Consider the following 17,035-nt stretch of genomic DNA (forward strand, 5'->3'; position numbering starts at 1 on the left):
CCCCACAACATCAAAGCACCAAACCAAAGAGGTGAATCCAGCCTCATCGCACTCTTAGAGCCGCCCTCAGTCTTCACAGCGCCCCCCTCGGGAAGAATTAGACCCCCTCGTCTTATCGCCCCAAAGCTAACTTCCTCTGTGATGTAATAACGCTGTTATGCTGATGCCGCTGGGATTTGCTTTTATCTTTTCATCCCTGAAGTTCGTACAGCTTCTCTGATGGCCTTTCAGCTCTATTCCTCATAAATAATGAAACCTTTCCTCATGCGAAACATGAAAATTGATCTATTAACACAGTGTGGCATTAATGCCTTTCTGATTTATTCATGGAATCTAAGTATTTATTCACAAATCTGGCTTTGTGAATACATTTTAGCAAAATGGTCTCTAAAAGCATTTCCCTGGCTCTCTAATTTTTCATTCCAGTTCATCAAAAAACACACATCTCCATGCACACCTTAAAGGGAAATTTCTTTAAAAAATTCTTAAAATTCACCTGGAAGACCTGGTAGACACCAAAACTGTTACGGGAGAGCAGGGAGGTGGACCCAAGTGCAGAGAGGAAGACGTTCTTAAATTAATTGATTGATGTGATGGACTGTGAATTTGGTGCACAGTGGAGTTGAGGTGGCTCAGATCCAGGCTTGAACCGCTGCTGTAATGACTGAGTGGCAAGCCGAGGAGTTACCGCTGTGCCACCAGGAAGCCCAGGCGAGAAGGGGAAAAACACCTCAACGAATTGAAATAAAAAAGGTGGGAAAAAGGCAAACAAAGGGGATGTTGAAAGGCTGAAGTAGAAAAGTGAAATAAAAGATAATCAGAAAACAACAAATACTTCCTTTGTGATTATGAGAGGAAAGCAGACTTTATGTTTCACCTGTTTGCTCTTTGAGGAGCAAACACCTTTTGTTTGGCTCGGAGCCGTCCCCTTATGGCACCTCGCCGCCCTCGCCCTCTGCTGGCGTCTGGCGGTGCTGACTCGCCTTTCAAAAACGGCCCCCATCAGATAAACAGCACTTAACTCTTAACGGCTTCAGATCTGAAAACATCCACAGGTGTTTCTGTCCATCCTTCCACTGTGAGAAGACCACTCAGCGCTGTGGGTCTGAAAGGACGTGTAGCTGATCAAGAAGAACCTCACTGAGAAAAGGAGACGGACACATCAACCAAAGATGGATTGCCCGCCCCAGAGTCCAGACCTCAGCACCACTGAATGGGTTTGATTACTTGAGAAAATCATCAACCAGCTTCTAGGACTGAACTTTGGAGGCGTGTCTGCAGGTTCTTTAAGGAACTGAGTCTCCTGAAAAGAACTGAAGCTGGAATAAAGGGAAAGAGAGACTCACTGAACACTCAAACAGCTTATATTAGATTTAGTTGTTTTGGCTTCTGTGTGATTTTATGTTAAATATATGCTTCCTTATGCTGATAAATGAATAACTTGTACTTAATTGCTGTTTTGACGGGGAATTGATGAAACAAAGGGTGGTCTCTGACTTTTGCGCGTTATTGCGTATATAGACCCACTCCTTTTAAACTTTATAAATGTGTTCCCTTCTCAGTGGCAGCCCCAGAAGCTTCTAGGTCTTGTGGCTCTTCGCCAGCCACTTGGAGTGCCGGCGGTCACATAAAAAAAGCATTGTTATTCCTCTGGGCAACGGCCCAACGGAGAGACTCTTACACCTTTATTTCATTACACTGTGGGCTGACCCTGGGACAGCCCAAACGCTTGGCCTACCGCGGCAAATGTTTACAGCGGCCACCTCACAGCTGAACAGGGACCAGTCCAACACCAATAGCTGTGAGTCAACACATTCTGCCACCAACACACCGGAAAAGAGGGCTTGTTTTTTAGATTGTATGATCCCATCTCAAAGACTCAATGCGCAGATAGCTGGTGCTTTTTAAGTCTGATTGGTTTCCTTCCAGATAATAGTTTGCACAGTTGTTGTCATGAGGAGTTTTGAGTATAATGTTCTGTTAGTGTTGCCATGGTGATGGAAGTGGGGTCTCTGCGTGGATCAGTTGCCATGCAGTGATTTATCATGAAGCAGAAAAGGACAGGGCATGCAAACTCGACACAACAGAATACTTCACTCTTTATAAAAGGGCCTATATTCTACATTTCTGTGTGTTTTATGATGTTTATCTACCAAAAATAGTCATAATTCATTTCTACATGAGCTTTTCCAGGCCTCTCTTTATGCCTTAGAATAGAACAGGCTGTTCTGGTTACTGTGCTTTTAAGACTGATATGCATAAATGCTTCAATGTGAATGGGCGGAGCTAAACTACTCAGTGCTGATATATAGGAATGATCACGAAAACAGCAGTTGGCATGTATGAATGGACTGTATGAACTGAGAAGTCAATGGCACACTTTAACAGTGCTTACATACTGCACTATATGGCCAAAAGTGGCCACCTGTCCATCACACCTTTATGAACTTGTTCTAAAACCATGGGCATTCATATGAAGTTGCCCCTCCTTTGCATCTATAACAGCCTCCAGTCTTTTGGGAAGCTTTCCAGAAGATTTTGAGGTGTGTCTGTGTCCATTCAGGCAGAAGAGAGTTTGTGAGGTTGGATGAGAAGGTCTGGCTCACAGTCAGTGATTCAGTTCATCCCAGAGGTGTCCCCAAACTGCTGCCGCGAAGTTGGAAGCATGAACTCTGATGCCCAAACTCTCAAAAACAGCCCCAGCTCATCATCCCTCCTCCACCAAACTTTACTGTTGGCGCTATGCATTCCAGTAGGTAATGTTCTCCTGGCATCCACCAAACCCAGAACAGTGAAGCGTGATTCATCTTTCTGGAGAACATCTTTCCACTGCGCCAGAGTTGAGTGGCTAAGTGCTTTACACCACTTCAGCCGATGCTTGGCATTGCACATAGTGATCTTAGGCCTGTGTGCAGCTGCTCTGCCATGGAAACCCGTATCGTGAAGCTCCTGACACAGGTTCTCTGTAAGTTTGTGTGGTCTGCCGGTTTGGGGCTGACCTGTTGTTGCTCCGATACACTTCTGTTTCACAATCATAGCACTTACAGTGGGGCAGATCAAGTATTTCACAAACTCACTGGGATTCTATAACAGTACTATGTTTAAAGTCAATGAGCTCTTCAGTACGATTCATTTCACTGTCAGTGCTTGTCTGTGGAGATTGCATGGCTGTGTGTACAAACCTGTTAGCAAGTAGTGTAGCTGAAACATCTGAACACAGTAATTAGGAGCCCTGTCCACATACTTTTGACCGTATAGCATACAGCGCTTGATACGGGCCCTGTAACACTGCAGAACAGGTCAAAAGGTTACATCATGTACAAATATTAAACGTATTAACGCTGGACTGTTAGATTTTAGATATAAACAGCACTGTGCAAAATCAAAGGCCACCCTTGTTGCATAATTTATTTAATTTCCAGTCAAAACGTCTGGAGCATGAGCTCATTTTCAGCATCAGGAAAAAAGCAGAAATCAGAATATTATACAGATATATAATATAATATCTGCGATGGACTGGCGACCTGTCCAGGGTGTATCCTGCCTTTCGCCCGAAGACTGCTGGGATAGGCTCCAGCATCCCCCCGCGACCCTGACGGAGAAGCGGCTTAGAAAATGGATGGATGGATGGATGGATAATATAATATTAATTACATTTAATTTGATTGATATTTTCAGTGTTTTCTGTGTCCACTCTTTGCCTTTCATATAGAATCCAATTTTGGGGGGAGAATTTTTCCACACTTCTTGTGAACACCTCCACAGTTCAGTCTTAGAAGTTGGTTTAGCATTTCCTGCTTCTCACGATCCAAACAGTGATGTTGAGGTCTGGACGCTGGGGTGGTCAGTCCATGGCTCTGAGAACTAAGTATGTGTTGATGTCCTCAGCAGTGTGCTGGGGTCGTTATATTGCTGTAGATGGAAGTTCTTCCCAATCAAATGATTTTCAAAGCCAATTACATGACGTATGAACATTTTTTTTTAGCTATGAATATTTCTAATTCTTGTACTTAATGGCTGCTTTGACTGGATATTGAATAAACAAATGGGTGGGTCTCTGACTTTTGCACAGCACTGTATGTATTTTTATGTATTCGTTATAATTGGGTATGGATTAATATAAATAATTCTATATTATATAATACATTTAAAAAGAGTTTGTTAGTATTTTTCTGTGATATTCATTTTATTTAGTGTTGTTTTGTTTTTATTTCTTCCGGCCCTCTTTTATTCGGCGTGATTGATCCTTGGCCTACACGCTCCCCGTGTTATGGCTGTTAGCCTTTAATCCTTCTTTGTCCTCCCTACTCAGTGTAAATGATGTGTCTGCCTCCCCTGGCCTCTCCTAGCAGGTGAACCTGAGTCACTACTGACTCCCTTCCCACACACACATAATCACTCACTCATGCACCATAAAACCCACATTCATGGCGAGCGACTGAGGGTCTGTTGTGCAGGTGATGTGTGACGACCCTGAAGTGTCCTGCCATGAGCTAATGATCTCACACACACACACACACACACACACACACACTCCTCAGGATGCTGATGGAGCCGAGAGCTGGACTAGTCATGACCCTGATTGTGGTGAACAGTAATTGAGGCATCGGGTCCGTTTTGATGGATAAGTGAGGGGGGGGTGCCGCTCGTGGTTCATATGGTCGATTACAATATGCTAAAATGACTTGTAGAGAACAAAATACCACTTTTTCTTTTCTAGTACTGATCCTGATACAGAAATCTTGAGGATTGCCTGATAGCGATCCAATATTAAAAAAACCTCCAAGCTTTAAAATGAGCTATTTGTAGTCGACATACTCAAGTTAAAGAGACCCTCTGGCCAAAATGAACACCTTTACCATCGCTCCAGCTGCTGTAAACAGGCCTAACTCCACCTACATCTCCTGCAGTAGTTTCTGGGGCGAGATTTTCTGGTTTAAAGACTGAAAAACGCTTCTGGTGGCGTATCTGGAATGTGGGAGGAGCATTTTTAAAACATTACTGCTAGGAACACTCAATAACCGGACTGAGTGTTATAACCGGAGTAACTGTCTTCTTTGTATCTTTGGTGCACTGAACAGATGCATAGTGCCAACGCTAGATCAGGCCTGACCCTCTGGACTCAGTCAGCTGTTGAAGAGTGTTTGCTAGGCTTTGATCTGTTGTTTGTTGGGCTGTGTTGGAGCTGAACCCGGCCTGTTCTCCAGTCACTCTCTCACGCAGAGGGATATAAATCTCATTTCACATTTCATCTGCCATCCACTCCGTATTTCTCATACAGTGTGTGCCGTTTGAGAGTGAGCCTGAGGACCTCAAGGACACAATGGCAGCGTGATAGTTGTGAAGTCTTGACATTACAGATTACTCGTGTGTGATGAGCTTCTCTCTCGAAGCGAAAGCAAAATGTGTGCACTGGACGCTTCGTGGCTAAAATTTTGTTACATTTTTGCCTTCAGAGTGGACAGCATTTAAACTCTGAACAGTGTTTCAGGACCAAATACGCAGTACGTTTTTAAACAATGTACCTCAGCAGTGAGTTTATCACCATATACATTAGAATAAAGTCGTATTCATAATTCAAATAAACAGAAAAACAATAAACAGTAACAAGAATTTCTTGGGTCCATATTTTTCCTGGACGCCTTCACAGCCACCACAGAGACTCGTTAATATCATCAATGACATCATGAGCTCAATTTACTGAGCACTGATTGGACAAACCAGGAGCTGCTTTTTAACTACATGTAATACTGGACTTCCTCGAGGAGAGGCTTGGAGATGGGTAAACAACATCCAGAACATCACTATTTATTATATATATATATATATATATATATATATATATATATATATATATATATATATAATCATTATATCATTATTAATTAATATTTTATGCATTTTATTCAAATAACATTTTTCTCAGCAAATAAACACAAACTACACAAATAAATAGATTTTGAATCTATATCTGATTCTATACCAGATCAGCTTCCATTGAAATTGTATTACTGCCGTTTAACATTATGACGTGCTAATAGAAATCTCCTAAGCCATGCTAGCTTGTTTGGTCCTGGTGTTGTTAAGTTGTGTTATTGTGTTATTACAGAGGATATCTTAAAAGGAGTTAATTTCACAAAATGAGGATCAAAACTTTTTTGAAACAAGACTTTGATGTAGTGTATTGTGTTGTGTTGTAGTGTATTGTAGTGTAGTGTTTTGTGTTGTGTTGTGTTGTAGTGTAGTGTATTGTGTTGTAGTGTATTGTGTTGTAGTGTAGTGTAGTGTTTTGTGTTGTAGTGTGTTGTAGTGTAGTGTATTGTATTGTGTTGTAGTGTATTGTAGTGTAGTGTATTGTGTTGTAGTGTATTGTGTTGTGTTGTAGTGTATTGTAGTGTAGTGTTTTGTGTTGTGTTGTAGGGTAGTGTATTGTGTTGTGTTGTAGTGTATTGTGTTGTGTTGTAGTGTATTGTAGTGTAGTGTTTTGTGTTGTGTTGTAGGGTAGTGTATTGTGTTGTGTTGTAGTGTATTGTAGTGTAGTGTTTTGTGTTGTGTTGTAGTGTAGTGTATTGTGTTGTAGTGTATTGTGTTGTGTTGTAGTGTGTTGTAGTGTAGTGTATTGTATTGTGTTGTAGTGTATTGTAGTGTAGTGTATTGTGTTGTGTTGTAGTGTATTGTGTTGTGTTGTAGTGTATTGTAGTGTAGTGTATTGTGTTGTGTTGTAGTGTGTTGTAGTGTATTGTGTTGTGTTGTGTTGTGTTGTAGTGTATTGTATTGTATTGTGTTGTGTTGCTGTATCATGACTAGCATAACTTAATATTGAATGCACTAATAAACCAAAGATGAAATCATATTACTGCACATTTTCTGCCACTTTTTATTTTTGCTGTATAGAAAAACGTTATCAGACTGAATGATTACTGAATCATATCGGGTCAAATAATATGTTCTGTTAATCATCTCAACCCTAATGTAAATATTGCCAAAGTTTCAAATGATACAATTCTCTTCAGTCCATACAGCTCACATATGGAAAATGACCTGCTTACAGCCAATTTTATATTCAGTGTTTTGTGATAAAGTCTTGAGAACAGTTTTAGTCTGAACTGCTTTTTGAGCAAAGCACAGTACAGAGCCGCCAATCACAACAGAGATCATTAACATACAGAATATTAATAATCCTAAGGGATAAAGAGAGGTCAGAAAATGGTCACGTTAAAACGAACCAGGGCTGTTTATGGTAAATAAACGTGTGTAAATATGATAAAGTGGACCAAAGGGAGAAAAAGAAAATGCGAAGAAATGTAGGACTTTATAATAATAGTCCTCTAACAAATACATTTCAATGGTTTGGAGTAACACTGACTGTCTGACCGGCCTGGCTTCACATTTGACTGACCATTTTGTGTGTTTGTGTGTGCTGCCCACAGAGAACCATGAGCACTGTGGAGGAAGAGCCGGACCACATGATACCATGAAGAGAAGCCTGCAGGTCCTGCCCAACCAGCTGCTGAGTAGGTTGCTCATTTATAAGAGCTTTGAACAAAAATATTTAACGACATTTTATTACTTATTATACGTTTTGTTGAAAAGCAGTGCCACTACATCGAGCATGTAGAGCTAAATGTGATTTTCTTGCTGCGCATCGAGTCTTGTGATATAGTAGCCTCGTGTACTGACTCAGAAAGTAGGTCCAGCTCGATGTTCAGGTCTCAAATGTAAAATCAGCTTCATACTGATGAAGATATGATGGCAGAAGTAGATAATTCACTCACATCCATGGAGGACATGTCCTTCACCAAGTTTAGACCAAGTTTAGACATCCAGTCATCAGATTTATCCACTTGGGGAAGGGGTCCGAAGGACAGCCCACACTAAGAAAATGTTCTTCCGCATGGTGCATGCAATTACACATTTCCACCAGAGGGGTCCCCAAATCTCCAAAACTTACATAAGCTGTGTTCTAAATCCTGGGCTGCAGCTGAGGTAGGGTAGGTCCTCGGTAGGACTGTCCAATCAAGGCTAGTCCTTAGTAGCAAATGGATCAGTCCTAACGAGGCTGCATGGTAATGTCACCAGAGCGGCGCGAGCCTCGTGAGGGGACTGGTGAGAGGAAATGGAGCTCGTTGCATTTTAACTGTTGTTTATTAATTTCTTTATGGAAATGGGGGAGATGTTCTTATGCAGTACGATAAACTACATATGCACAAATTATTCTGATTAAAATACGATATAAGTACGATACAACGTGGGCTGGAGGTTAGGGAGCTGGCCCTGCGACCGGAAGGTTTCCGGTTCGATCCCCAGTGCCGACAGCACATGACTGAGGGGTCCTTGAGCAAGACACCTAACCCCCAACTGCTCCCCGGACACCGTGAATAGGGCTGCCCACTGCTCCGGGCAAGTGTGCTCACTGCCCCCTAGTGTGTGTGTTCACTAGTGTGTATGTGGTGTTTCACTTCATGGATGGGTTAAATGCGGAGGTGGAATTTCCCCGTTTGTGGGACTAAATAAAGTATCACGTAAACTTACATTTTAAAGCAAGCTCTGCTGAATTTTCCGACGTTTTCATGGTGCTATTTTTTTTCTCCTTTGTGCCATATATGTGCAGAGAACTTTGGGTAAACGAAGGCCTGGAAGGACACATCTGATACGTCCTTGAAATCATTGATAACGTGGGCTGCATTTCTAGGCTGGATACGAAGTGTCCAATACAGAGTAATGCAGCATAGACTTTGGAACTTAATTTTAATCAAATAAAACATTTTTCCACATAATTCTCATATCAGATTGACTATAACGCTGTTGTCCGTTTGCGTGTGAAATGCTGTGACTTTGCGTTGAGCTGCTAGCGAGCAATTAGGGACGGGAGACAAGAGCTGAGACCTCCCTGTGAACCCCATGAGAAAACAGTTCACATGTCTCCACAAAGGTGATCGTGCCGAGATTAAACACACAAACGAAGTGCAGCAAAAATGCCGTTTCAACACAACAGCAAAAAAAACCCTTGACTTGTTCGTTCACCCGTGAAAATGCAAATCAAGTTCATTCTGTTTTATCTAAAGGGGCCTTCAAATCCCTCTAAGGGCCCAAAACACCAAAATTGCATTTAATGATTATGGCGAAAAAGGATTGAAGACAAAATAGTGAACGCTTGATGCAACTTGATTAAAGATCTGCATCATTTTGACCAAAATGATCGACATTTGTTGGCCTTCATTCATCCAGACACCCACAGAAACGTGTCTGGAACTGGGATTGGCCAGCAAGCTCACAACACGTTATAGTTTTTGTCATTGGTTATGCTTATTTGCATATTGCAGCCATCTGTGATATCAGGACTGCAGTGGCCAATATTGCACAGTCCTGCGCTATAAAATAAATACAAATAAACATAAAAATAATAAATAAAATCAATATGATGGGCAAACATGTGCAGTGAGCCAGTTTTGATGAGATCATGATTGTGCTAGACCTGATCCTGTATTGCCATGTTGCGATAAGTGTGTTCTAAGCCTTTATACACCTTTAATAGATCATCTGACCTTTATAGTAATTTGCGCTACACTGCATCAGGCACTCGTTCCACATGTACTTTAGAGCTTGCGTTACATTTAGCACTTTAAGGCCGACAGCGCTGGCTGCACACGCTCAGTATCGGCCTGGAGCGGATCCAGAATGGGAAGCCTGAAATGTGTCAGGAACACGGGGTCAAGCGAAGAAGTGTCTCTGTGATATAAATGTGCTTTTAGGAGATGTCCAGTCATTGGCCTCATTTCAGTTCTGGGAATATGCGTCTGCGGGATGGGAGTAAGAGCTAGTAATTGAAAGAGACCGGGCCACTCTTAGGTCAGAAGTTAAAAGGGAGGGGTCATAAATGTTTCTCAGGCTCAGGTGTGTTTCCCACAATCCATCAAATTGTCCTTGGTCTGTCCTTGATGGAATTTGGCTGGGAAAATGTGCCTCAGCACCTGGAGTTCAAGCCAATTTGTCATTCTTGTGTGCAAAGGGTTTCGCAGCTGAGGCCAGCTTTTTCGGCCTATGTGGAGAGACTGTTAGACCAGTAGTGGCCAGCATATTGTCTATGTTGCTTTACTTGTACCAGTTTTAAAGATATTGGTAGATATAAAACTTAACTCCAATGTATGTAATTTGCCATAGGACAGTTCAAAATATGATAAAACTCAGTTATACAATAATATATAAGAGGAAATGCTATACGATGAGATATCAGTACTGGGGAGCTGTGGCTGTAGGCACGAGGCTGAAGGTGCAACCTTTAGTGTATTATTGTGATTATAGTGCTGATTATGGTCAAAATATTGATTTTTATTATTATTGATTTTGAGACAATTAGGACACAATTAGGACACGGGACAGTCGTGGGCTGGAGGTTAGGGAACCAGCCCCGTGACCGGAAGGTTGCTGGTTCGATCCCCTCAGCTGACAGCATGTGACTGAATTGTCCTTGAGCAAGACACCTAACCCCCCAATTGCTCCCTAGGCACTGTGGATAGGGCTGCCCACTGCTCCGTGCAAGTGTGCTCACTGCCCCCTAGTGTGTGTGTGTGGTGGTGTTTCACTTGAAGTGGAATTTCCCCGTTTGTGGGATTAAAAAAGTATCACTTAGTTATTGATTACAATATCGAATCTGTTTGATTACTGATGGAGGGAACATTTATTCAAAATCTCTGCCAGATGTTTACAGTGGAAACGTCAAATCTTCTCATCAAGACAAAATGAAAATGACTTACGAATGAATGACCAGCTTGAAAGAACCAGTTTCAGAGTTTTTCATTTCAGAAGCTCATCTCCCGCAAGCTAGCAGCATCCTTAACGTCACAGAAAGGCTCATACACTTTTCTCCATCATCGTTACTGTTATAACACACTTAAAGTTCTTTTTTTCAGGCGTATCATTGCTGTTGCTACGTATCAGATGAATAAGGCGGAGTCAGGGCGAGGCGGGGTGTGTGGAGTCAGTCCAGCTTAGAACAGGTCATTTCAGTGGATTATGGTTCAGTTATGTTCCCTGACTAAAGGCACTGAGATGAGGGTCCTGCCCCAGAGACAGATTGCTACCTTTATTTCTGAGAGTGTGGATGAGTCAGTACTTCACTTTATTAAAAGCTTTTATGGTGTGTTTTTGGCGTAGAACATCATGCTTTTACCTCAGTAAACACGTCTGTGGTTTATTACACAGCAAAAACAGCCAAATAACAAACCTGAAGTGAAGGAACGTTTTGTAAAATGCTGTTTGGTTCTGATTTCCACCAGCAGGAGATGGATGTGTGCCCACTTCACATTTTCTCAGTCTTGGATCCTTCTGTTCATCTGCTTGGGCATCAAAAGTGTCTGTACAGTTTTATTTCAGGTGAATTGGATTTGGCAAAAAAGGGCTTTGTTATTCCGTAACAGTGCTGCCTTTCCTGGAGCACGGTTTTCATTGTGAGACGGCTTTATGAAATCCTTCTCAAGGACGGCGAACAACAATCGAGCCTAGTTTGGGTTCCTCTATCAAATCCCTGTGGCTATACTGCGACAGCGGCACTGGTTTAGGCTCCTCCGGTGACATTGCGCCATGTTCCGAAATGGAAAGATCTGTTCTTGCTATGCGATAACATTTTTCCTTAGCCCCAGCAGCCTTAGCCCGGGTATCCCCCTGGCGTATGAACTTCCTGTTTAAAGTCTGCGCTTCCTGAGGGACCAAAACTCAAGGCTTCACAATTATCCTAAACTAGCTTGCTGGTAAACCAATCAAGATCGCCCACATCTTTTATGCCCATTTTGACAACCATCCTGATCGGATACACAAGTCCTGGGTTCAAACGTGCTTCTGTAGGATCAACAGAGCCCAGATCACAAACAGGAAGCTATTATCGGTGTGCTGGAATGCCTCCCACCTTATCTATGAGCTCACATCTGTCCCACCCAAGCCCCTCCCTCAACACAGGAAGTGGCGCATCTGTCTCACAGTCCTCCGAGTCGGGCAGTGTCTCTGACTCGGCTGCCAGGCTGGGACTGATGGAATGTGTCTGTTTGTGTGATCCATTGTTAAGGTTTGGTTTGCGTTTATAGCTCAGCGGAGTCTCCTGAGGGACTGCAAACGAAGGCCTTTTGTGTCGCTTGTCAGCACCGCAAATGTTTGGGAGAAAATTGCTGTGCAATTTGACAGACAAATATGAATTAAAAATAGCAGTAAACCAGCTGCTTTTCTTGTGTGAAGGGCAGTCTAGGCCGGATTAGGTTTACATGAGGAGATATGCCAACATAACTATTACCAGGCATTCCCTTTGATTTTAGTCCTCGGAATCTGGTCAAAAAACGTCTTAGCGCGGCCTGTGCTTCCCCGGGATCAGGAAGGACGCTGGAGGCAGGGTTGACGGTTGTAGCAGCCGAAGGTGGCCACCTTTCAGTGGCTACTACACTGGACTTTTCAATCCTTTTCTCCATACCCTGCTCCCCACCTCGGCGCCTTGGTCGGACGTGAGGTGTGGTATAGCCAGAGGCGGTTTATGAGGAGTCTGGCCTCTTCCTATTTCCCCCGTTATATCAAAAACATGACTGCTAAACCGCAGACGGCGCCCGTGAGCGGGTCCTGAAAGAATGGGAGTGAATGGAGCTCAGCGGCTAAAAACGAGAAGTTAAAATAGTTTCTAATCACTCACCCAGAACTTTCCATTAATTTTAGAAAGTAGGAGGATGTGTTTCACTATGAAAGCTAAGAAAACTCACCTGTATGTTTCCTGTTTTTCTACAGTAAACAGGTTTTAACTTTTTAACATTACTGTTACTGAGTGCTGATTGGTTGGCGAGCAGAGCTACAGCGTTTTGAACTCCTGTTTCGTGACTTTAAAAGCTCTTAAAAATATAATAGCGGTGTTAAAATGTTTTATGATGTTCGGGAAATTGTTTTATTCTTTTTACATTAAAAACGCTTAAACATTTCTGAACTATGATTTTGCTTGAATGCAAATCCATCTTAACCCATTCATTTTGGATCAGACAGCAGTGCTGCTGGAGTTTTTAAACACCTCAGTGTCGCTGCTGGACTGAGAATAGTCCACCAACCAAAAATATCCAGCCAACAGCGTCCTGTGACCACTGATGAAGGACTAGAGGATGACCAGCACAAACTGTGCAGCAGCAGATGAGCTGTCGTCTCTGACTTTACATCTACGAGGTGGACCGACGAGGTAGGAGTGTCTAATAGAGTGGACAGTGAGTGGACACAGTGTTTAAAAACTCCAGCAACACTGCTGTGTCTGATCCACTCAGACCAGCGCAACACACACTAACACACCACCACCACGTCAGTGTCACTGCAGTGCTGAGAATGATCCACCACCCAAACAGTACCTGCTCTGTGAGGGTCCATGGGGGTCCTGACCCCTGAAGAACAGGGTAACAGAGTATCATGATGGATGGGTTGAGCAAACGTGTGCAGATGTATTCCCAGATGGACGTACTGGTTCCTTTTGGAGCCGCTTTCATTAGCCACTGAAGAAGTACCTAGTGCTGAGACACTGCTCACTCTCCATAAGGGATTTGTGCTAATTAAACGCCAACACCAGGATCCTCGACAGCTCTTAGCCCTCATAATTACAAGTTGGAGCACCCCTGAGTTGGTTATCCTTAAATCAATGCTCGCAAACATCTTCATGTTCATAAATACCATTTTAGCATTAGCGTCCTAATATACCGATAAGTGCTTTGCTCTGCATGAAGGCTTGATCAGATTAGCCCCGTGGAACTGTAGCGCAGAGTGGGCACGCTAGACGTAGATGCTGATTCATACCACCCTGCCATATTTTGAGGATATTTCATAGACTGGCGGTGGTGTTTATTTGCGGTCGTGATATCGGCGCGGCTCAGCCGACACGTCTGGCACATTTGCACAATTCATGCCTGCGCCCTGCCGAGGAGCGCGGCCGAATGATGTTTTCACCGAGGGAGCTCAAGCTCATGCTTAAAGTGTCTGTAGGATTGATCTCGAGCCACCCTGAGGGGATATCCGGAAATCTATACTCCACCGAGCGATAAGTGAACTTCCTGCTTTGATTGATTTCGGCGGGGCCCACAGGAAGCGTTGGAACTCTGAAGGGAATTGACAGCCAAGGAGGTATTAAAGAAGTGAAGCTATTTCGGTCTTCAGTCTCCTTGGAACTGTTTGAGTAGTGATAGGCTGCTTTTCTTCTACCGCCACATGGGTAGTAATCACCTTTATGGCCTGAACTTTATTTCCATTTGCAAGCGTGGAGCACTAGGGGGAGATTTTAGTGGCAAGGTTTATCTGCTCAACTACAGCCTTGGGTAAAGGACTCTATATCACAGTGTTAGTTGAGATATTGAAGGAATACTTTGGCATTTTATACCTAACCGATATCTCCCGGATCTGTACCGTATGGCCGATTACTGCGGACAATCCTTTTGTAGTGTTTGCCTGTATTTGAGTAAGACAGAGGGCCATTAGTAGTGTCTGCCCATTGGCTTCTATTATAACTATCCTGTGTGTCAATGAGTTTTCTGTTCTTTTCAAAGTAAACGTCAGGGGTCGGCAATATGCAGCTCTTTTCCTGTCCTCTTGTGGCTCCACAGCAGAATTTACGTAAAAATAAAATAATCCTCCTTTACAGTAAAATAAAGCTCTGCTAATCATTTTAACAGAGTTTTAACAATAAATGGTCTTTATTTATAGCCTATAACTGCTAATTCACCCATTTTTGACCCTGATGGTTGGCGCCCAGACTGTTGGTCACATAGCAACGCAGAAACGCAGACAACAGTCTTGCCTAGCTAGTAGCTAACGAAAAGGCAAAGAGAGAGATTTAAGACAAACATGAATGATTTGAAGACGAATGGGCTTATCTGCATTTATAATCACTCCAGCTGGTTTCCTGATGCGTTTAATCTGCAATGAGAAACAGTCAAATAGTAAAAAGTCACAAAGCTGAAGTCAGCTTTCCATTCCACCTTAAATAGTGTAGCAGTTACATTCCACCATTTAAGGTGGAATGATACAATTCGAACAAGAAGCTGGTGAATGAGAAACGATTTCATCCTTGTGTAAAAAAAAAACAAACATTGCGAGACATTTTACAAGAAAGTATTCCAGTTTTGCAGAAAGGTTTCCTGCTGGAGATGTGAGAAAAGTGGCTATAGCTGAGCTAAAACGTAAAGCAGGGCAAAATACGTTTGTTTATATTATGCTTTCTAGCCTATATTAGTGCATCAACACATACTGAGACATATTTACAGCCAAGATGGTAAAATAGACATGAAGTGCTGTGGCTTCCAAGGTGGATTGATTTTTGTTTAAAGGACAAAACGGCTCTTCTTAACATTTGGGTTTTTGTTCACGATAATTGCCTGTATGCTACAGAAGCAGCAGATTTGGCTGAAATATGAAGGATGATTCCTTGAGTATCTGTACCTGATATACATCACTGTGCGCCCTTTACCTTTATTACTGCTTCCATTCTTTTCAGGACACTCGCTTTCAGTTTTTCAGAGAAATCTGCAGCTACACCTCCAAAATTCTTCGAATTGGGTTGCATTTTCTGCTTTTCTAGATCCAAATAATGACCCCATGTACAGACTTAACAGTCCGTAAAACCATGCTCCACATCTCAGAGGTCCAGTTTATGTTCTAGGGCAGACTTTTCTTCCTTTTTGTCTGTTTCTGTAAAGTTGAGCTGTCTTTCCGCAGCTTCCATCACCTTTTCTATTACCTCCTTCCTTATGTTTCCTCAGAATGATCCCCTCTACTGTTTTAGATGCACATGAGAAAGAATTGCTCAAGGCAGCTAAGGTGTGTTTGGGTGTGTTAGTGTTTATTCCAAGCGTTAAATGAGAGTCATTAGCCCAAACATGCAAGCTTAGCTCATCTTCTTGTTTCAAAATCCATGCTTCCAAAGTCCCAGCAGGGTTGGCTCTTACAACATGAGGCAAATGGATAACTGTTGCAATTGGCAAGTATGCTGATCAGCTTAGAAACTCTGAGCAGGCAGGATCATAAGATTTGCAAGAAGTTTAACCTGCATTACAGCAACAGTGACAGACAGCCATGCTATCCATTAGCTGTAAGCCTGTGTGTACCACCTGTTAGTCACAGTGCTGTACAGTACAATCTTAGGCCCAGTACTGAGCTCATCTCACCACATCCCATTTAGGATATTAAAAAATCATCTTAATTTTGCCTTGTACCTAAACTCTTGGCCGTTTTATCAGACACACCTAGCTTATAAATGCACTGTGTAGGTTTGCAGTTACTGACTGTAGCCGATCTGTCGCTGCACTGTTTATCAGCTGCCCTCTGGCCCATCCACAATGAAAAGGGCCCTGATAAGACCACCACTGACCTGATATTACTTAGGTAGTGGACCATTTTCAGCACAGCAGTGACAATGTGTTTTGCACAGCAGGCAGAGCAGCATTGATTTAGTCTTATTGGCATGCGTTATAGGTGCACATTGAGAGACTAAGCTGATCTTTTTCCAAAAGATTTGTTTGTCCTAGACCTGCATCAGCGGTCAGTTTCTGGCCTGAAGATCAGTAGCCACATTTACACATTTACATGCAGCCTAATAATCTGTTAATAATCCAACTAATAGCTCAATCAGAATAGGATACATCCATGAATGCAGCTCAATCGGAATAGTCTAATCTGATTGAAGCCATTCATAATGCAGTTTCTATCGGATTGAACGAGGTGGGTAATCCTGTAATTAATCTGTTACATAGAAGAATAATATCCCTGTAAACGCCTGTATCCGATTACATTCCCTATCGGAAAGTTTCAGTCCGTTCTGCATGAGCGTCGCGTCACAGTGAGAGTTTATACCGTTCAACACGGCGGAGCAGAAACTGGTCTGCAGAGGAGACGAAGTTCATGCTCTGATCTTTAAAAGACGGCGGTGGGACGGACGTCCAGCTTATGTGTCTCAGAACGCGACGTCTTCCTCTCGGCCTTCTTTAATAAGGACATGTGAAGGACGTTTTCCTGAGTCTGACGTCATTTTAAAGTAATTAAAAAC

At 42.6% G+C, this 17,035-nt stretch overlaps 1 protein-coding gene across 1 annotated transcript in view; it reads left to right on the forward strand.

The window, feature by feature from the left end:
• The window catches only part of tmem108 (transmembrane protein 108), a 112,614-nt gene that overhangs the window by 67,280 nt on the left and 28,299 nt on the right, over positions 1-17,035 (forward strand). The window contains exon 3 of the mRNA XM_017709242.2: positions 7,431-7,514. Coding sequence (XP_017564731.1) covers positions 7,475-7,514 — 40 coding nt within the window. The 5' untranslated portion in view covers positions 7,431-7,474. The remainder of the gene's footprint in view (positions 1-7,430; positions 7,515-17,035) is intronic.

This window comes from Pygocentrus nattereri, chromosome 24, assembly GCF_015220715.1.
Source record: "Pygocentrus nattereri isolate fPygNat1 chromosome 24, fPygNat1.pri, whole genome shotgun sequence".
NCBI classification, from domain to species: domain Eukaryota; kingdom Metazoa; phylum Chordata; class Actinopteri; order Characiformes; family Serrasalmidae; genus Pygocentrus; species Pygocentrus nattereri.